The sequence below is a fragment of the Crassostrea angulata genome, chromosome 6 (genome assembly GCF_025612915.1).
Source record: "Crassostrea angulata isolate pt1a10 chromosome 6, ASM2561291v2, whole genome shotgun sequence".
NCBI classification, from domain to species: Eukaryota; Metazoa; Mollusca; class Bivalvia; order Ostreida; family Ostreidae; genus Magallana; species Magallana angulata.
Window position 1 is genome coordinate 2994718 of NC_069116.1, and position 22299 is coordinate 3017016.

General features: G+C 33.8%; 1 protein-coding gene across 8 annotated transcripts; it reads right to left on the reverse strand.

Moving 5' to 3' along the window:
- Positions 1–3576: 3576 nt before the first annotated feature.
- On the reverse strand, positions 3577–16495 carry LOC128188647 (uncharacterized). 8 transcript variants are annotated; one of them, XM_052859822.1, is made up of 5 exons: positions 16417–16495; positions 11984–12137; positions 10788–11240; positions 9623–9717; positions 3577–6703 (listed from the first exon to the last, which is right to left on the reverse strand). In XM_052859822.1, the coding sequence occupies exon 5, from the start codon at positions 6682–6684 to the stop codon at positions 5695–5697; it is 990 nt and encodes a 329-aa protein (XP_052715782.1). In that variant the 5' UTR covers positions 6685–6703; positions 9623–9717; positions 10788–11240; positions 11984–12137; positions 16417–16495; the 3' UTR covers positions 3577–5694. The 8 variants fall into 8 exon arrangements, with proteins under 8 accessions (XP_052715782.1, XP_052715781.1, XP_052715787.1 ...); XM_052859821.1 differs by lacking the exon at positions 10788–11240; XM_052859827.1 differs by lacking the exon at positions 10788–11240 and having other exon boundaries at positions 9628–9717; positions 16417–16490.
- Between the last annotated feature and the right edge of the window lie 5804 nt (positions 16496–22299).

Sequence of the window (22299 nt, forward strand, 5' to 3'; positions counted from 1 at the left end):
AGCCAACAGTATCAGAACCACAACGCGCAATCATTCTTGCAGATATTTTACCAGAGGATAAAAGCAGAGGTTTTTTTTTTAATGCAGAAAATAACACATTGCTAGATATAATCACCGCTAACATAACACAAGAGTTTCCTTCAATTTTCTCTTCCTGAATCTAGCTATAAATAATTCTAAAGAAACTTTAACAGCTGTTTAACGTGCAAATACATTTATATATTGTATTTAGAACACTAGAAATCAAGAAGCCAGACCAATTGAAAAAGCGGACGTAAAACACAGGTCTTCACAGAAAATCCGAACAAGAAATTACAACTTAAACATTAGTCAAAGGTCTTCTTTTTGTCTATTCTTGATATTAGTCCCTTTAATCACCCCCCCCCCCCTTCACTACCACGAAACACAAATCGCCTTTTTTCTGCCTTCTTTAGCCCACGGTATCGATTTGGTGTGTGCTATTCCGTTTTCTCTCTCTTCAAATGGACATCGAAATTAAAATGAATGAATTTATTTATGTTAAAGAAGTTCATGTAAATTATAACTTCCGTCGCGAATTAATTCACACAACGAGTCGAACTGTCCTTTCTGATACATTTTATTTCTTTAATAAAATCTGCAGTATAACAATAACTCTGTCCCGAGTCTTTGCTTCCACCACTTTTTGCTTGGTATTTCGATAATCATAAATACCTTTGTGCTCAAACTACGTTCATCCACTAATATGAAAATTGTCCATGCAGATTATCTGTTTTGAAACGCCCCCTCTACCGCTTCAGGTTTCAATACACATCCCAAAAAAGAAAGTCTATGGAGCATTGCATCAGCCATTAATAATCCCGGATGATAACGTTGAAAAATTGTGCGAGGTATCCCGAGTACTTTCGAATGGAGAAAAGATGAAAACATCTCCCATTATAAATCTCCGTAAGAAATTTGTTTTCGTTCCTGTGAACTTTTATGAGTAAAAAATGATAATTGTTCAATAAAGATATCTTGGATATTTTCCCTTTCATCGATTTCATCTGTATTTCTTTCACAGGTATGTGTATTTTTATTAAAAATCATCAAAAAGCGAAGGAAGCAATACATTGGGACATACTTTAGCAGTCATATTGCAGATTACAAGTCATATTTCATATCTTATTTAATTAATTTATGTTTATAGTGCAGCGTCGAGTCAATTGAGATTCGTACAAGAAATAGCTAAATGTAAGATGCTGATTAATTTATGGATTACTGTTAAGGTTCCACTCGAGAATGTTTGACCCAAATCAAGCCTTGACGTTTTGAAATGAGTTCTTTAAAGAACTTACAATCCTTCGAAACTTACAAAACTTCGAAATACATATTCTAGTAAACATTAGTGTGCATGTACTTAATATATGAATTCAATGGTTCAATGATACATGTATATACATGTAAAATCATTTAAAGAAAACCATCAAGATGCCATGGAAACAAAATGATACGAAGTTGTCTGTACTTTTATCGTTGTATGAATTGGGATTTAGAGTATTGAATCAGAAATGTGCCCATGCATGCCATATAAACGACTGAAATAAACAGGATGCGTTACATAGGATTGGCTGGTAAAAATTTCCATTGCATCCTCCACTTTTTCATCTGTAAACATTCACACACACCGTGTACTCCAGATCGTATCGAGGGAAAGAGCAGTTGATGGAAATAGGATGGAGTGTTCGGTAGATTTACGGCAAAATTGCATGGAACTTTATGTCATATAGTTATTCATGAGCCCCATATTTACGAGAAGAGTCCGACTCTATCTATAGATTAATAAATAGACACAACGCAGATAGGTAACCTTTGTCAGTTTGACCTAAAAATGATAAATTATAACAGCATATACAGAGAGGCCCATGAGCCAAATAGCTCACCTCAGTAATTACGTCAAAATGATCAACTTTTCACGTATGCTAGAAAATGTTCCAGAAATCGATTTGCATCTACGTGAAATTGTGAAAAATCCAATAAAACATTTTCATAATTTGTAGAAACGGCCAAATTCATAATTTAATTGATGTCTTTTTCTGAGAGTGTTTTTAAGATAGATCACTTGAGTTTTAGATCAGCAATCAAAAAACTAAACTATAATGCATTCTTTGCTTTCAAATATCATCTAGTGTTGTTTCTAATGTTTTCTCTGACCAATGAGATTTTCATTAGGAGATCTGGATCCACTACAGTCACCTTTTGCAAAACAGACTTTATTCAAGAATATTTATACTCTCTGACGTAAGACGAGTTTTAATGGCAAATGATGAAATGTTTGTGTGCAATTTTGTGTTTTTTTTTAATAAAGAGATTTCTTTGCCGTAACATGCATAGGCGTCGGAACCGGGGGGCTTAGCCCCCCCCCCCCCACTTTTTTTTGCAAAGTTAGACCTAACCATTAGGCACATAGCATCATGGAGGGTTCAGCCCCCCCCCCCCCACTTTTTTTCGCAGCAAAGATAATAGTTCCAATATTTACCTTGAAAAGATTGAAATATTAAGAAGTTGGAGTCATAGGTACACTAGCTCCCCCCCCCCCCCCCCCCTAGGATTTTCATGATTTTGGGAATAAGGTGTTATTTTTTTGTGCTTGTCAAGATTTCTTAAGGATTAGTCTAGCCCCCTAGCCCCCCCCCCCCCCCCCCCACTTTCAATTTGCTTCTGACTTCTAAAGAACCTTTTTTCACAAAGCATAGAGAAGAACATGCTTGTACAAGTAAAATACTTTATAAAATAACAAAGGCGTTGTTGAAACATTCAGTCATAATTAAATTATATAACTCTATATAAATAAAGTTTTAAAAGTGATTTAAGTGACAATAGAGAAGTGCCTATGAGCATCTGTTCTTAACAAGCTCCGGTAAAGAGTTGTCGTTCCTATATTCAAATCAAAATGCGCACAATTTTCATGCAAGCGTAAAATTTATTTAAAAAAGAATTATTTTCACTCTTTATAATGTTAAAGCTTGCTTCCTGTTACTTGTACAAATTTTATTCAAATTTTTCCTGTGAATTTCCATTTTGACACTTTTTTGATTCCAGGTATCATAGTATAGATATGATATTACACAGCTTTTTAAACTACAGCTTAAAGGTCCTGGCACCAGGCAGAGGGAAACTTTCTAACATTTATGTCAGTATACTAACTTAATGGGTCTTGTTGGATTTGGCCCAGTGGTTCTGGTGATGAAGACGAGGACACAAAAAGTTAAAGAAGACAGGAATCCAATTAGCTCACCTATGATAAATTAATGTAGATTCCATTTGGTATAGGGATCCAATCAACATGTCATTTCATTAATTACTTCAGAAGTATACCTGGATGAATTGTTTAACCAAAAATACTATCATTTACAGGAGTGGCCTGTACTATTATTTTGGGTCCTTGTACATGTATAACAGTTTATATTATTGTACACCTTTGAAACAAATAATTTACAAAACCATAGCCTGGAAGAGCAAAGACCCTAAAGGTATATAGAAAAGTGTAGGTAAACACCTCAATCAGTTTGATTTACTTGAAGCAAAAACTTTTTTTTATTATACAAGAACAAAAAGTAATAAATACATAGGTTTTATTTGAACACAAACATAAAAAAGATTGTAAACATCTCACACAATGTAATAATTAAATGCATGTCTGACCATACTGGACGCAGAGACAATGGTTGTGTATCAATCGGCAAGAAAAACATGTCTGTATCACTGATAACAGATCAATAGCATTTCAAAGGGAATGTACTTTACCAATCAATACATAGATCACTGGCCCGGTATATCAAACTGTAGGGAATCGTATCTGAGTAAGATAATAATTAACACTTGAGTAAACGCTCAGAGAAAATCAAGAGACGTATACCAGCAACCAAGCACCTGTTATGATATATAGATGTATACAGACATATTTCATGCTGGAGACTTGCAAATAAAATCCTTTTCCTCATATTTCTCAGATCTTATGAAAATCAAAAAAATGTAGAATACAACAAAACCTCAGATCTGTCTTTCATCTACATTAACATTTCTAGAAATGTTAAAAAAAAACACCATTCAAATATTAAAAAATAGAAACACAGTTTGAAATCTTTTCAAATGGATTCTGTGCGACTTTCAGCAGTAATATCAACATAATGACTAAAGCATTCTATTTCTATTCACAGTAATGTTTTCTTCGTGAGAAAATAAAAGACAGCTGCCACCCAGTTCACTTTTTAAGAAACAGTAGCTTTCACTCGAACAAAAATCCATCAATATTCAGCACAAAGCCCACATCTCTCTTACAATGACTCCCAGCATCAGCGGAGCTCCATGCAGGCTCCTTATGCTAGCTGCTTTGTCACTCTAGAGATATGATTAGATTATGATTATTGTTCATCTGTGTAATCTAATACACACAGCGCTTAAAGGGAAATACCTATTAAATAATGAAAATCATTATATACAGTAATTCTTAGTTAAGTACTCATAAAACAAGACAACTGTGACTGTGTTAACACTATGATCACTTCTATAATTCCCCATCATTAACTTTAACCGTTAGATTAACGATATTTTCCAGTAATTTGCTTTTACAGTGTATATGCTTTTAAGGATTAAAAATATTATGTTCAAACCAGTAAGCTGAGCTGTCATTTTACTGAACAAAGTTGATGTATGTGAATTAAAAAAAAATTCATATTTGGAAGAGCAGATTTTGTCTTATGCACAGGAACCACGGTATTAGCCCAGCTAGATTTTTCTAGATCCTGTTGAGTGGAAATACCCATACCATTACTACTCACACAGGATCATTTTCTCGATCTACAACTTGTGACATTAAAAATTCTGCACCATTTCCTTAAAAGAGATAACTTAATTTCTTAATTGTTACGTTGACTGACACTTGAAGAAATCTTCCTCATTTTACACTTCAGACTTTTACACTTCCTGTCTAAATGTAAGATTGACAAATATACAAGCAAGGAGTCTTGGCAACATGTTGTCATTAAAATTTAACTTTAAGGAAAATGAAATCAGCAGGTCTTATTGGCGTCTTCCCAGTGCATAGTCGTCTGGATCATCTTATATATGTATTGTGTAATTCTCTCTCGTCATTCACACTTAACGACGCATGAATTAAAGCAGTATAGTAGGTTCTTAATATTCATACAATTTAACCAGTAAGATACAAGAAATAATTAAGAAATATGAAAGAGTCCTTCAACAAAATACTTTGAACTTTTCTCTGAGCATAATAACAATGCAAACCACCATACATGTATATCTAATGACTTAATTTGCTAGAACCCCTCAAACAACAAAAAATAAAAACAAACAAAAACAATAAATATGAAGATCTTATGCAGATGTTATGGTAACATCAAGAAAGACTTATTATCACAAAGCTTATTAACAATAATATTAATATTAAATGAAATAAAATCAAAGAAAAACCAAGGAGCATTACATAGTAGCATGCAGGAATGGACTGGGACTGAGAGCTTCATAAATTGGTCATTGGGGATTATTGCTGAAAGTTAAAATCACAGGGAAATATCTGTATATGCATGAACAAAACAATGAATAGAATGTTAAGAAGTCAATTATGAACAGTATTTCATGACAAGTTTAAAAAGTATTGCCTCCCAAAAAAGGAGCCCCTGAAAATTACCCTAAGTTAATTAATTTCAGCAGATCTTAAACATCTGACTCCTTCTTACTAACAACAGAGCCGTTTGTGAATTCACTGATATAGCCGAGCTTCCTGATAGTCTTATACTGTAGAGGTATTTCCATGAGTGCATGAAGCGCAAAGTTTGCATCCGGATGTTTCACTTTAGAGGTCACTGCATGGTAATCTACGAATTGGAAATTGTCAAATTTTCGGTTCGGAAGACAGTCATCAAACTCGTCCATGGTGTCCCAGGGGCCGTCCCCTACCCCCACAACCACGATGCTGAGGGGGTGGTTGGAGGCCTCGACAATGGCCTTCACAGTCTGCTGCTCCTCGTTGACCTGACCGTCTGCTACGATGATCAGGATGTGATATTTCTGGGTGGTCTTCACTATTTCTATTGCTTTATAAATGAGAGGGGCAAAGTTTGTTGGACCACTGAACGTCACTTTGGTGGCAATATCACTATATCGATCCAGCACCTCCGCAAAGCCCTTGCAAGGTGAACCGTCACTCATAAACGGGAACACAGAATCTCCCAAGGTCTTCGTATCACCGAATCCAAACGCAGGAATGTAATTGTCATCATCGAAAGGTTCCAAAGTTTGAGCAATGACTGAGATCACTTTCTGATAAGGGTTATAGATCCTGCCAGGCACGACTTTATGCAAGCAGTTCCCACTGAAAGACTTTCTTCCTTGCCATTCATTACTGGCCGTAAAATCCACTCCAATTATTAATCCACAGTGTTCGAGTCCGGCTCTTTTACAAGCCTTGCTGACTTCAGAAAATGTTCGAAAGTGGTCGTCGATAGCATAATAATGTTTATGAATCTCCAAATCCAGACCAATCATCGTGAAGAGAGAAGGTTTCCGCTTCAGCCTCTTACGTTTCACATTGTCTGTCTGAATGTCTGTGTCGGATTTTTGAGAGGTGCTGACTTGATAGAGCCAATACAGAAGGAAAGCCACAGCATTGGCGAAGGCATACATGATGAGAGCTATCAGAGTCATGCTGTACACTTACTGCCATCTGAAAAACACCCAAAACTACAATATTACCAAAAACTAGATACCATGGTAGATCATAACAAAGAGTCAAGTCATACCCAGCTGTAAGTACATGCTATGTGATTGTATAGGCACAGTTACTGTTTTATTCAGAGATATAGCTATCATCAGAATCTCAAACCAGAGATAGCTATCATCAAAATCTCGAAATGAGATACTCTTTAAAATAGGAAAAAAATGGTTTCTTATCTGACATATATATCAAAAAAAGCAAAAATCTAAGATTGAAAATAAGTTAAATAAAAAAAAAAAACATCCACAGATATATCTATCGAGATGTGTAATCATCATGTGTTCATTTTAAAAAATTGATTCATAAAAATGCATATGAAATCACTACAGATAATCAACAAACAGTTTCATGTACTAATGCATGTGCATTACATGATGAACTTTTATCACAAAACATAACATTATTACAGCATTAGGATGGTATTTTCTGGAAACCTGACAACAGAAATATGTTGGATTTTCCAGTCACAACTGATTATGTGCAGTTAGGGGATTGAAAAGGAAGCTTAAATAAATAAATCAATTCCTCTTTCATGGGCAAGATGGCTGAGATAGTAACTGGGCCTTTAAAAAAATTTCTTTGAGAAGTATGATAAAAAATAACATCTTAGTACAATAACTTAGTAAAAAGAATAATTTAAATGTGAATAATTATGAATCTGCATGTAAAGTGAAAAACTGCAAGTATTTGAGATAAATACTGCTAATTGTTGTGCAACTCTTACATGTTTTGTTATCGAATTTCTTATAATATCAGTCTATCAGGATTTCGCAATAGTTTAAAAAAATATAAATGTATTGCTAAATATGAAGATATGTAACAAGTCAATTTAACAACATTCAATACATGTCCTCACAGATAACTTTGGGAAACACTTACCTGCTTAATAAGTGAGCATACCATTACTACTGTAGAAAACAACAAGGCTAATTAAAGATTTCAAGAGTGACAATTAACCCTAACATTTTGTTCATCTGTACACCAAACCCAAAATATGCAAATAATTCAACCTACTGTCAGAAAAGAACTTTGTCTTAGTTGATTAGCGTATAGCCTACTGAATGATAACAATATAACGATCTGACCTACAGAACACGCTTGTAGAACATACTCTCAGGTATAAACAATAACAAGGAATACCTGTACTAACGAGCACCAGGTAAGAACAGGTACACAGTATACAAGTATGGCTCCCTCAGTCACTCACCTACATCCCATCACCACACACCTGTAGAACTGGAACACACACTTAGACTCTGTTTACTCTTATTTTTTTGTTTTGGTTGGAAACAGACAGATTTACTTGGAGACTCTCCCACGGACTGTAAATATCTGTCACATGTAACAACAAGATGGAGGAAACATTTAAACCTGATTTCTTCTATTGTTAGCCAATCTTAGGGATTAGCGGTAAATCAGTATATGAACTGCAGTTTAAATGTCAGGGGAAAATCTCAAGCATTTAAAAAATTCGATATGCTCTATTTAAGATTAGTTAAAAACATATACTTTTAAGGCCCCCCTCCAAAGGAGTTATATAAATGTTTATTCAAATACAATTCCTTTGAATAATACATATGTGTCTGTGTCAATCCTGGATTAAGGATTATATATTGATGGGATTGACTAAGTAAATTATTTACTTATCATTAAAAATATATAATATCTATCGCCATCATCCTCAAATTTCTCAATCATTGAATCGGAATGTAATGCGAGAAAAACTTTTTTGATACACATGTATCAATCATTACATGAATAGTATAGATGTACATGTAGTTACACTCTGTTACACGTGCATATATTTGAGATGAGGTTACATAATCTATTACATGTGTATATGTATAGATGAGATGTGTAGCTACATATCCTAATACATACATGTATGTATAGTAGATATGTGTCGTTACATACTGTTATATGATGTATACATGTATAGTAAAGCTGTGTAGTTACAAACCCTATTACATTACAAATGTGTATGTAAGTATAGTTACATACTCTATTATGTGTGTTCATGTATAGTAGATAAGTATAGTTACATACTCTATTACATGTGTACATATAAAGTAGATAAGTATAGTTACATACTCTATTACGTGTGTTCATGTATAGTAGATAAGTATAGTTACATACTCTATTACGTGTGTTCATGTATAGTAGATAAGTATAGTTACATACTCTATTACGTGTGTTCATGTATAGTAGATAAGTATAGTTACATACTCTATTACGTGTGTTCATGTATAGTAGATAAGTATAGTTACTTACTCTATTACATGTGTACATATAAAGTAGATAAGTATAGTTACATACTCTATTACGTGTGTACATTTATAGTAGAGATGGGTAGATATATACTTATTTACATGTGTACATGTATAGTAGAAACTCTGGTATATTTACTTATGAATGAGAATGAAACAGTTATATAAGTACATGTATAGATGTAGAGACAAGTCTGTGTAATAGCTTAAGTTTTATACACTGTTACATAAGTATAATTATATATCTAATTAGATAAGTAGTTACTGTATAGATATGTTGTACATTTATATACAAATTGCCAGATCTTGTCCAATTACAATATTTACATGTGTTTGTATATGAGGATATGTATCTTGTTTAGTCTTGTTTTAGTACACAGAGGAAACTCAGGAAATTGTCAGCAGCTGAGAGTGATTAAGACATCACTGTTTATAACTTAACATAACAATGCTCACTGATTAATGCAGTAGAGTATAAACACAGTGAAATGGTTTTAAAAATACAAGTGAAAGTAACTAACATATAGGACAGCTGGTCACACTGAGAGTGATATTAGTACTGGTAATTACACAGAGAGTAACATTAAGATGATGTCCCTACCTTACCCTGCTCTGGTCATCCCACCACTGATCTCTCAAGATCCACCACACTAATCCCGACAGCAATGTCCAGCAGCCACAAACTCACTCAGCACACTACAACACAAGATTGCTCAGAATAAAGATTTTGTTCTGTAGTGTGTACACAGATCCTGGCTAACTTGCTCTTCATCAGTCTGGACTCTGATTTGTAACAGAAAAACATGAGCTAGCCTGCTGGCCTGGCCTGTCTGTAGCCTGCTGACTGTATGGAGGGAGCTAGCTGTCTCAATTAACACAGTTTATTAATGTCTGGACCCCTGGCTGCTAGCTGCATGAGCAGTCAATCTAGGATCTCTCAATCCTAATACTATTAGATCAGCTTTATAATGAAATGACAGTGTTTGTTATTGCCAGTCAATAATTGCTGCAGTACGAGTATTTTCCTGCTCTCAGCAACAGCCTCCGTTAGTGCTGTGCATTTAATCTTCTGCGTTTAAGCCCGGCAATATCAGTGTATGTTTGTTGTGAAATGATTAATTGTCACTAATCGAACTCTTATTGTGCATAATAAACAGGGCTTTCATCGACTTATTTTTGTGACAGATTATATCAGTAGATTATTGGGCAATCATTAATCATAGACAAACTAGCAATTAACAAATGACTCTATGAGATTCAACTAGAAATGTGTGCAAATTTTTCCACTCATATATAGTGTGTAAGATTCTCTTGGCTCCTTAACACTCCTATTTTCTAAAAGCCTTCCCAAGTACCGTTACAATTAAACAACAGTTTATATATATGCACCATTCCTTTGAAATTTCCACAAGGTAAAATTCAGCAATTCATGACTTGAGGCCTGATGTGACAGACATTGTAGTTATTCAAATATAGAGTCGATAAGCACAACAGGATGTAGGTAGACAGTGACACATCATGATCACTTCTGTAAAAAAAATCCCGGCACAATCTTAAGATCCCAACGGCTGATGTCGTCACCTAAAACAGGTGGTCAATAATCAGTGGAAAGATTGCTGTGTCTTCACACAAATCACAGGGGACACTGATTGGTTCAATGACCAGCCAATCAAACCCCAGAGTGGTGTCAAAAAACTGACCACAGCTCACCAATCTTCTCCTTGTTTGCTGAAGAAGTATTAAACCTAGCTAATGAATCGGCTCACCCTGAGTTAATAGAGCCCTCTAACTGAGAGTCCCCAGACCACCCTGTGTAAACAGCAGTCCATACTCTGTGGACACTGGATTCATCTGAAAGACATATTGCTCCATCAGCAGCTTAATGTACTGGTTTCTTGTTTCTTTTAAGGAATCTACCTGCATGATTATGATCAGAAAATCAGAGATATTTGATTTATTATTAAGACTTAATATGATTTAAGTTTGTTTTTTCACAAACTTGTGTAAGGTCTAGCATAGATTCCTTTGGACCAGAATGTAGCAGAACAAACAGCATCATGTACATATTACATAACATGGATAATTAACCACTTTGATGTAGTCCCTGTGCATATCATATACAGTACTCATATATATGCTTCTTGTTCCCCTTCCTCAACAATTACAGCTGCCAGGTCGGCTCGTCAACCCAAACTTTCCCAAAGAGCTACAGATCTGCACTATATACAATTAAAGAAAATTTAACATTTTTTTAAATTACTATAATTATTTACAATTAACCTGTTATTCCAATAATTTGTCCATTTATGCAATAGAATTGTACTTATATGTGCATAGTTGTCAAATAAAACTTTATAGGGAGAACACACCTACATGTACTTATGATGACAACTATACCGCTAGTGTTCATGCATTGAAAATATCGATATCTACAATCAAATTCTCTACAGTTTTCAAACACCATATACATGTAACATTTGTAATCAAAACAAAATTCTACTAAATTTGAATATAGCAGACATGAAATATTTTTATCAACCTGATTTGTTATTGAAGGAAAAATAGTATACAGGCATTTAAAGGTGAAGTCATGACTGACATAAAATGTTCAAATAATTGCTACACTGTGGCATTAACTATATATCTACCATATACAATGTACATGAATTTATGGCCCAGCATTTACTTTACATTCTCAACTTGATCTGTTTATCTTTCAGCCGTTCATATGTGTCCAAAATATGTACACAATGACAAATGTGGACAAAATGTTTACAGCTAGCACCACACTGGACAAAGTATTATTAATAAGTAATTGTAGATTTGTCATACCTGAACACTGGAGGTAAATTAATCACTGTGGAATAAATCTCCCAGCTGCGGAGTAGGTAAAAATACTACACCTAAATAAATTCTGATACACTGCAGTAATGATTGAAGAAAGAGTTGACAAATATCTTACCTGTGTCGACCAGTGATTTGAATATTTCAGGCTCCCTCGATCTGTTATCTTAAGTAGAGACACATCAAGTTTACAGCCAGAAAATCAATGAGAAACATCTACAGAGCTTTCTGGTGAGAGCTCACATACAGGAACTGGCTGCTAATAGGGCCCGCTGTAATACATTCATATACTGTAATATAATATTCATAAATCTTACGAAGCATCCAACTTATTGACTTGTTTAAACTTTAATAACTGAGGGCTTGTTATCTCTCTCTCTCTCTCTCTCTCTCTCTCTCTCTTGGAAGGCTTTAATTACTGCATGCTTATTAGCTCTCCCTTTCTGTCTGTTTGTCTGTCGGTGTCTCTCTGACTCCCACAATCAATCAATGATCATTATTCTATTTCACAATTCCTCAATCTATAAAATTGTAGAATTAACCTATAAGACTGAATCAACATTGATGTACAAATAATACTTTTCCTGATGTTATCCTCATTTCTCCCTTCCACAAATGTGTTCCTCTCTTACTCTGCATATAGCTAGTTCTAATGCAGTTTTCAAGCCATATTATCATGCTTCAAATGATAATGTTATGGATTTTACCATAAAATGTTGAGAAGGTTACGAGAGGTCATAAACCACTTTGCTTTCAAAGATCAAACACCCATTCAGTCTATAGCTACTACCCAAGATCTTTGAACATATACCATAGGCCCCTAACAATACGGTATAAACCTTCCTCTCGGAAACCATGAAATATTCATCTCACGAAACAGAGAAATAAAAACAAAGTAATTTTTAGGATCCTGAAGAACCACTTTCAGGTGCCAAATATGAATATTGCTAAAATAACTGGCAATGAAACTCACATTTCAGTCTACAAACTCCTTTTTATTTCACAAAATGACACTCAAGTATTTGCTTTATATGGAACAATATTTTGTTTCTAACGAGATTACAGCAACAAATTATTCTGTTCTCTCCATTGATTTGAATTCCCATTGAGACGTCGAGCTATCTAATGGGATACTTTACTTTTTGTGATTTCAATTAGTCCAGTGATCAACAAATCTCTCTGAACGCCTTTATTGTTGATTTATATAAAAAAATATCAATTTTCATCAATAACACAATTTGCCAGTTTATTATCAGAAGCGTCTAATCTTGATAGACAGGCAATATCAGGCATCAACTGCGCAATATTCTCTTTGTTTTAATGTGAACAGAGAAAACTAAGGAGAAATTTGCACAAATCCTTTTGTGCTCATCACGAGCAGAACAGAATTACCAGTAATAGCTAGCTCTATAACAAAATGAAATACAGTGAATGTAATACCAAACCAATTCATTTCATCTCTTAGAGTAAGATAATTTTTCTTTCACAGATACAAATGCTCATTTTAAAAAAAGGATCAAAAGTTAATTGTCTGATTTATAAAGTTTTCACTAAGACCCCCCCCCCCTTTTCAAAGCTAAATGTAGGGAGTGAACAGATCCATGATATTTGATTACTAAGTACTTAACATTTGATTCCACTCATTTCATTGAATGTAGCACTGCAATTAAGATTAACCCTTTACATTAACTTTGTAATGCTCTTTTGATGAAGAAATAGACAAAATTTGGTAAAATATTATGCAACATTTTATTGATTTTTCTATACATGTACCAACTAAAGCTTCACCAAACTATGTAAAACAATTTGCCTTGCAAATTAGTGCAATACCAGTTTTCATAAAAGATTTAAATAGAGTAAAAATTTATTTTATTTGTGGAAGGAAACGCCAGTACATGCACAAACTCATTCTTTACATATGAAATATTATTTAACTTGTCCGGAGACGAAAAATGGAAAAATATATTAAAATTTAATCCCAATATTGTCTGCAACACATATTAACTAGATTTTATGAAGATCAGGAGAAAAAATGCGGGTGGAGATGTCTAATTGACTCAAAAGTCAATCATGTTAATGAAAAAAAGTCCAACTTAGAAACAAATATTTTATCTTTGCAAACTTTAATAGGCTTAAGCAAAGATGATATTTTATTTGATTCTCAAGAATATTAACGTTGAACAGATATAGCTAAACAATACAGTCACTAAATACAGTAGAAACATGCTACCTAAGTATGTACAGCATGAAATGTAGGTGTTAACTAACATAACAGATAAACTGTTACAATTCCCAAGGTAATCACCATAATCTGTCAGTTACAATTAGCAAATTAAACACAATACCATTGTCAATGATATCAGCTTACCAGACTGCTTCTATAACCGTTATCATGAGTATTTTATAATCATCATAAGCGATGTGGCCCCTGGACCTCTTCTTGACTATATATTAATATCTCTGTTTTTAACAAAATATTGACATTTTTTGTTGATAATATCGCATGAAAAATTGTTTAAATGCTCTATGCAACAAGTTGGAGCATCATTATGCAATATATACCAGTACTTAATACTGTTGGTATGGAAATATTGTACCAATTTGAAAGAAGATGATGTAAGTTAAAAAAATTAACTCCATACAGAGCAATGCTATTCTTATTGTGGAAGTTACATCAGTTTCAAACAATATATTTTATGAAAGATAAGGACATACACTACAGACCAGACAAAACCTGACACCATGCAGAGTAGATCCCAAACCTGACACCAGAGTAGATCCCAAAACCTAATGCCAGAGTAGATACCAGAACCTGACACCAGAGTAGATCCCAAAACCTGACACCAGGGTAGATCCCAAAACCTGACACCAGAGTAGATCCCAAAACCTGACACCAGAGGAGATCCCAAAACCTGACACCAGAGGAGATCCCAAAACCTGACACCAGAGGAGATCCCAAAACCTGACACCAGAGGAGATCCCAAAACCTAACACCAGAGTAGATACCAAAACCTGACACCAGGGTAGGTCCCAAAACCTCATGCCAGAGTAGATCCCAAAACCTGACACCAGAGTAGATCCCAAAACCTGACACCAGGGTAGATCCCAAAACCTGGCACCAGAATAGATCCAAAAACCTGACACCAGAGTAGATACCAAAACCTGACACCAGAGTAGATCCAAAAACCTGACACCAGGGTAGATCCTAAAACCTAACACCAGAGTAGATCCCAAAACCTGGCACCAGAGTAGATCCCAAAACCTGGCACCAGAGTAGATCCCAAAACCTGACACCAGAGTAGATCCCAAAACCTGACACCAGAGTAGATCCCAAAACCTGACGCAGGGTATCTTCTCAGGGTTTTTTTCCGGAGTCTGCTTTTTAATAGTTTGCATATGTTCTTAAGGTCTGCTGTGGGTTAAATTGCTCAAGGGTCAGCTCTTGGAGTTCGCTTTACGTACTGAAGTGTGAAGCAAACACATCTTTTTCAACCATCCCTAACCCCCACCCCCACCCCCTCATAAATGTAGAAACATTTGGTCATTTTTCAGAGTCTGCCCTAACACACCCACAGTGGACACAGAAAGCAGATCCCAAGTTTGGTTACGTTATTGTGTCTGGTCGGTAATAAAAATTGACATAATTTGATGAAATTTCATGGAAACTTTATCTTTGCTCAAAAGAGCAGTAGATTGGTTGCCATAAAAGGGATAATTTCTCTTCATTTCTACTTGTTTTCATCGCAAAGTTTTCAATATTCACATATAAATCTTCTTTAATTGTTGTACCACAGGCCATTGCAATTTTAAAAAAATCATGATATTCTATTTCAGTATATAAATAGTGCCTGTTTGGGAGGGTAACAGTTGAAATTGACACCCCGAGAAAACCATTGTCAACCGACGCGAAGCGGAGGTTGACAATGGTTTTCGAGGGGTGTCAATTTCAACTGTTATCCTCCCAAATAGGCACTATTTATTTTGTTATACTGAATGTCTTTTTTAAAATCTTTAAGAAAATTTTACTGCTTTTATAATAGGAATAACGTGAATTCTACAGCGAACCGTACGCGCATAATTTTCGCGCATGTAACATTTTTTAATGTTCCCCGTTGCCAAGTGCGTTGCTAACGCTGAGGGTGATAGTAAATATTATTAACTGCGTCTTAACCAATCAGATTTCAGTATTTAACATGAAAGTATAACAATGTCAAATAACACCCAAAAAAAATCATATTTGGTCATATTTTGGTATCAATCATATACTGTATAGTTACCATGGTAACAATCATAAAATATCCATTTACCCACAAATCATTTTCTTGTTTCTGACAATTTTCAATTATTTTTTTTTTTGCATTACATTGAAACTTGGCGAAAAGCATAATATATACACATGTAGTGACTGCATGCCGTATGGTATTTACAAGAAATTGTTGCTAAAAAGTCAGGTAACACGCACATTTCCTTAGTATCGCACTGTAAATTAAACCTGTATTTTTTTTTTAACAAAATAACTCATTCTTTGAGAGGGAAGATTCTACTACTTACCAACAGTGAATGTTCGCATCGGGCTCGTTGAACGTTGTACAGACCGTGCTCGATTTAATTCCCGGTAACGACATACATTGCAGTCATAAATTAATCAGAGCACCGCGAGTGACATTTGCACAAATCAATAGTTCTGCATGAAGCTATGAATATTTTATGTTTTTTATTTGTATACTTTTGCTGTTTAAATCATGTTAAATTTCAATCATAAAAATAGTAGGATGCAACAAGCGTGGATGAAGCCGGTGTAACGAAGAATATTGACCCGGGTTGAAAATTGACCCGGGGGTCATTTTTCCACGTTGAATATTGAGACCAAAGGTGTTGAATAAAGACCCTAATCCGTTGAATATTGACCCGCATCGTGGAATTTTGATCATGAAACCGGTTCAAAATTCAACAGCAAAGAAGCACAAATTAACGAATCAATATTATAATTTGAGTTTTATTTAATTAAAAATTATCAGTTTTTATATATTTATTCTTTAGATATACATGTTCACATGTTTCAACGGGGGGGGGGGGGGGGGGGGTTAAAATGAGACTTAAATAATTATTATTTGAATTTACATAGTAACCCTTTAAATATGTACATGTAATAACTATTTTATTCATAATAAACTTTACGTGTATAATTGCTGTTTGTGATATCTATATATTTTTAAAGAAATATATGTTTTTTAATAATATTAGTATACATGGTTACACGTTAAAATATTCAATTCAGTAAAACTCTTTTTTTAATTTGCTGGAAAAGTGTACAAATATAAATAATTTTTAAAAAATTACAATACGTCATATCATTTAATTTTGGTTTTACGTTCACCCAGTAAATTGAAACTTTGATATTGTTCATTGTAAATTTTCTGAGTGGATGTAACTAAAAAAAATTACAGTATGTCATATTGAGATTTTTGTGTTTGCACCCACTCAGTTTGTTAAAACTGTGACTGTCTGAATTTTGTATTCACACCCATCCAGCCAATAACAGTTTACAAAATGATGATATGCTAACATGATTGTACTCTTTCATGAACAATGCTGTAGTAACTATACCTTGAAAGCCGAATTTTGGTGTTTTATTTGTTCCTTTAGAATAACTTTTGATGTAACTAAATATCATCAAATCGCTAATTTTTCTAGGCATTAACAATTCTGCTTCATGGAATCTGTAGTAAGTTAGCAACCTAATTTTTGTTCAGGATGACAATAGAATTTTGCTTTAAAGTTTCTAAATTGCTTTGATCACAAAAATTTATCATAAATTTACTAACAGTAATTGTTTTCGTCAATGAATTGGTAAATTGCATTTTGTGAATAGAAATAAGTAGTAGAAGATCATACAGCAGCGTTGGAGTAGATGATTGACCTTCACAGCCACCTACATTATTAATTTAATTTAAACGTGTTAAATGTGTATATTATGTGTATATAAGACATGAGGTACTTGGATATTAAATAATTATCTGAATATTTATCATGTATGATTGTATGACATATTGTTGGTAGACATGTTCACTCACACCTATATTAACAAACATATCACCTTCATTTATACCTGCAGAGATACAAACATAAGAATGAGATTTTCATGATCCAGCCCATTTGAAAAGAACAGTAAATAAAAGGGAACTATATATTAAGTAAATATACAGGTATAATACTTAAATAGGTTTAAACAGTGTACCTTAAGAGAATCAAAAACGCTTTGGAGATCTAATATAAGTATAAACATGGGAAACAATTTTACAATTTTATCTATATGAAAAATCAGAACTACCACAAAGTATATAGTTCATATAAAATGGTACACTAATGTCAAAAAGTTGTTTAAAAAGTTCGTCTCTTTGTTGAGTGTATCTTGGATATCCAGGGGAAAAATCACATTTCCTTCAGATTCAGACCCACAGTATAAACATCGACTCACATCAGAAAAAAAAAATCCTTAAATAAGTAAGCTTTACAAGCTTTATTCCGTAATTGACGTAAAATAATTTTTCCTATTGTCTTAACTGAAAGGTTTGTAAACTATAGGTATATTTTGTTTTTTAAAGTTTTGACTTAATAGAAAGATAAAGTTGATGAAATTTTCTTTATTCCATAATTTACATGTAGACGGAGCAAAGCTATTGTAATAAGTATATTGTGGTATATAGTAAAAATAGCTAATTCGATCTATGATTATATGCATGTCCAGTAAGAAAATATGATTGAATTCAATCTAACATATCTTGTGGTGCTAAACCATTTATATTCTTGTAGAATATAATTAGTTTATGGTTATCTTCGAGATTGCAAGGTTTCCAAATTAAGCTCACTATATAAAATTATTTTAGAAGAATTAACTCTGATCCCTGTCACTGTCCTGGTTGCTTCAATTTGTACATGTTTAAGCAATTCGGACTTTTCCTTGATACAGCTGCTCCAAACAACATATCTATCAGTTGTATACTTTTCGCATACCTTTTTAATGTATATACCATTAATATAATTAGATCAACCATCCTCCGACTGTATATTTAGATGCAAACCTACTTTTTTAAAAATTGATAACATTTTTGCTGTAGGGGGTATATTTTTTTTAATTTTGAGAAAATATATTACGTCAGTTGCCTGTGTTTCTAATTTACAGGTAAATAATAGAATTGAAAACTCAAAATAATAGAAATAAATTGCATTTTTAAGAAGAACAATGACTGTATATGCAGAAAATTGGATGGTGCTTCAATAAAGTTAATCAGACAAGTTTATGAAAAATCATTTTTAAGTCGTAAAAAATTAAAAACATGTGTAAATATGTATATGCTGTATATATACGTATAAAAAAAACCCCAGTATATATGAAAATTTTTGAACTGCCTTAAAAGTGACGGACAATATGTTTGTTAGATGTATTTATCAGAGATTGTGACAAGTTTCAACTTTAAATTCTGTCACATGAGGGAATGAAAACCATGTCATCTATGTAAAAAAATATTCTAGCCCTACTCGACTGCTCCATTCCGAAGCAAACGGTCATCTTCTTAGCTTTTATACATAGTATGGTAATAATAAATGGATATCATATTTTCAATCTAAAAACTAAATGATTAATTGGACATATAAGCCTAAAAGAAATTAGCCACGTCCGCATATGTATCGGACAGTATGTACATTTTAAAACTGAAACTTTCAAATATGTGCATGATTGTACATTTAAACCGTGTAGAGTAAGTTCCAGTTCAGATCAAAACTCTGAGGATTGGGTCATTTCTCAACAGGATCAATTTTCAACGGGTCGAGGACATCAGAGTTTAGAAAAATCTTTCTCATACCGTTGAAAAATGACCCCGGGTATAAATTTCACGATTTTGGTCTCAATATTCAACGTTGAAAAATGACACCCGGGTCAATTTTCAACCCGGGTCAATATTCTTCGTTACACCGGATCCTAGATTTTTTTTTCCAGAAAGGGGGGTGGGACTCCTAGGAATAATAATGCCTGAGGGTGGAGGGGGGGGGGTATCTGTCTGTTTTTACTTTCCTATGTGAATTTTGAGCTCGATCCTTCCCCGTATAAAGTAATAGTTTTATATTTGTGAACCATGATTCATTATGACTGTGCAAAATCAACTTTTGGATACTGTCAACAGGCACTTGTTTTTACTCCATTATATAATAATTACACAAGTTGTGTTAATACTGTACTAAAACGTTTACTTATAGTATAGAAACAATTTTAGCGCCTGTGTCACTGTCCGCATCTTCGCTTGCCAAGTGTCCGATTCGTTTTCTCGTCTCCCTTTATGAGAATAACGAATCGGACACTTGGCTTGCGGAGATGCACTGTCCGCGTATTGGATAATTTTTCAGGGTTTAAGTTATTTCCAAATTCGCAAAAAGCATATCATATTATCATAAGATTAGAAAATGTTATTTAATTGAAGCATGTATTTTACAATTGACTTCGGCTGAATGTCGCATTGACATTATATCTATCTATCATATACAGGGTGTCCCATAATATCTGATACCATTTAGTTTTAATTTTGAACTAAGTTTATTCAACAATAAATCAAATGCATTTTTATAAATTTATATTATGTAAATTTTCATTTAACAAACACAGTCATACGCTTTTGACAAATTATTAAAAACACCAAAAATTTAAAGAAAGTGCTCCCTTTTTGTCAATGACACCGCGTCATCTTAATGACTAAAATTCCTCACAACAGCCACTGTACGGATCCCATTTTATTAAATCATCTCACTAAAGAAAATGTTGCTTGCTGAGTTATTTTTCTCTGGGTATTCTTGTTAATAATTTGTATTACTATATCTGGAGTATGTGTTTGAAAATACAGTTTCAAAATTTCCTGTTTTCTTATCCGATTCATCTTGAATAAAATTCAACTAAACGAAAGAAATATAATGCACTTTAGTGACATCACAATCAATTGTTTTTCTCCCAAACTTTTTTGTGGGAAAAATTACATGATTTTGATTTTTATGTGAGTCACAATTTACAAGTGTTGACCAAATATGATTTAATTTATGCGCATTTCAAATGGTATCAGATTTTGGAATACCCTGTATTATTATTGCCGATGAGAAATTTTATATCTACACCATATTGTTAAAATTGAGATTTGATTTTCCGACATCTGCTAAATAGTACCATAAAAAGTATTGACATACTAATATTTAACGGTTTTCTATTGTCACGGAATCGTATAATTTCCAAATTTCAATATCACTATTAATATTTCATTCTTTTTAAGGTAAATTTAGGAACAATTATGTTTGCTTCAAGAAAAAGTGTGGGGGGGCTGGCCCCTCTCTGATGCCATGTGCCTAATGGTTAGGTCTAACTTTGCCAAAAAAAAGTGGGGAGGGGGGCTTGTCTCAAGGACTGGGAATTAGAGGGATGGTATGGGGGATATGTCAGTCATCATTATCATGAGGGTGAATGTATGTGATAAAAACAAATAAAGGTACACGTATAAGTCAACAAACCTTTAGCTCACCTGTGCTGTAATCTCAAGACTGACGGTCGTCAATATGTCCGTTCGTCCTTTTGTAAACTTTTCACATCTTCTTTAAAGCCACGTCACTGGCCATTTTAAAACTTCGCATAACGCAATCTTTTGTAGATATTTTAAAATGAAAGGCCAAATCCTTTTCAATTGTATGGTCGAGGGTTGAAAAATGTGTCTTTACGAAAAATATTAAAAGAACCATAGCACAAAAATGCAAATATAATCTTTAGTGTGTAAATTCGTGACTCCCTACCCGACCAATACTTGGGCCACTGAAGGGTTCTAGGTGTAACATTGAAATATATGGGGAAATTTTCTTAAGAACAACTATGCTACAGATTGTAAGCCCCAACTCTTTCACGTTGTCTTACCCATTGGCCAAATACTTATACTTGTTCATAACTGAAAATATTGACCAATTGATATATCCATTGCTGACAGTAGACATATCAATAGCTGACAGTTTATCTTTCTGTTAACTGAAAGTTATCCATCAATTGTTGGCCTTCACATTGCTGACAGCTGATCTATCAATAGCAGACAATTGATCTATCCATAGCTGACAGTAGACCTATTAATTGTTGACAGTTGATCTGTTTGCTGACAGTTGATCTTTCAATTGTTGACAGTTGATCTATCTGTTGCTGATAGTTGATAAACCAATTGCTGACAGTTGATATATCTTTTGCTGTCAGTTGATATTACAGTTTACGACAGTTAATTTACCCACAACTGACAGTTGATCTAACCTTAATTTAGTTATCTTTATGTTAACTGACAGTTATCTATCAATTGTTGGCCTTTCCATTGCTGACAGTTGATCTACTAATAGCAGACAATTGATCTATCCATAGCTGACAGTAGA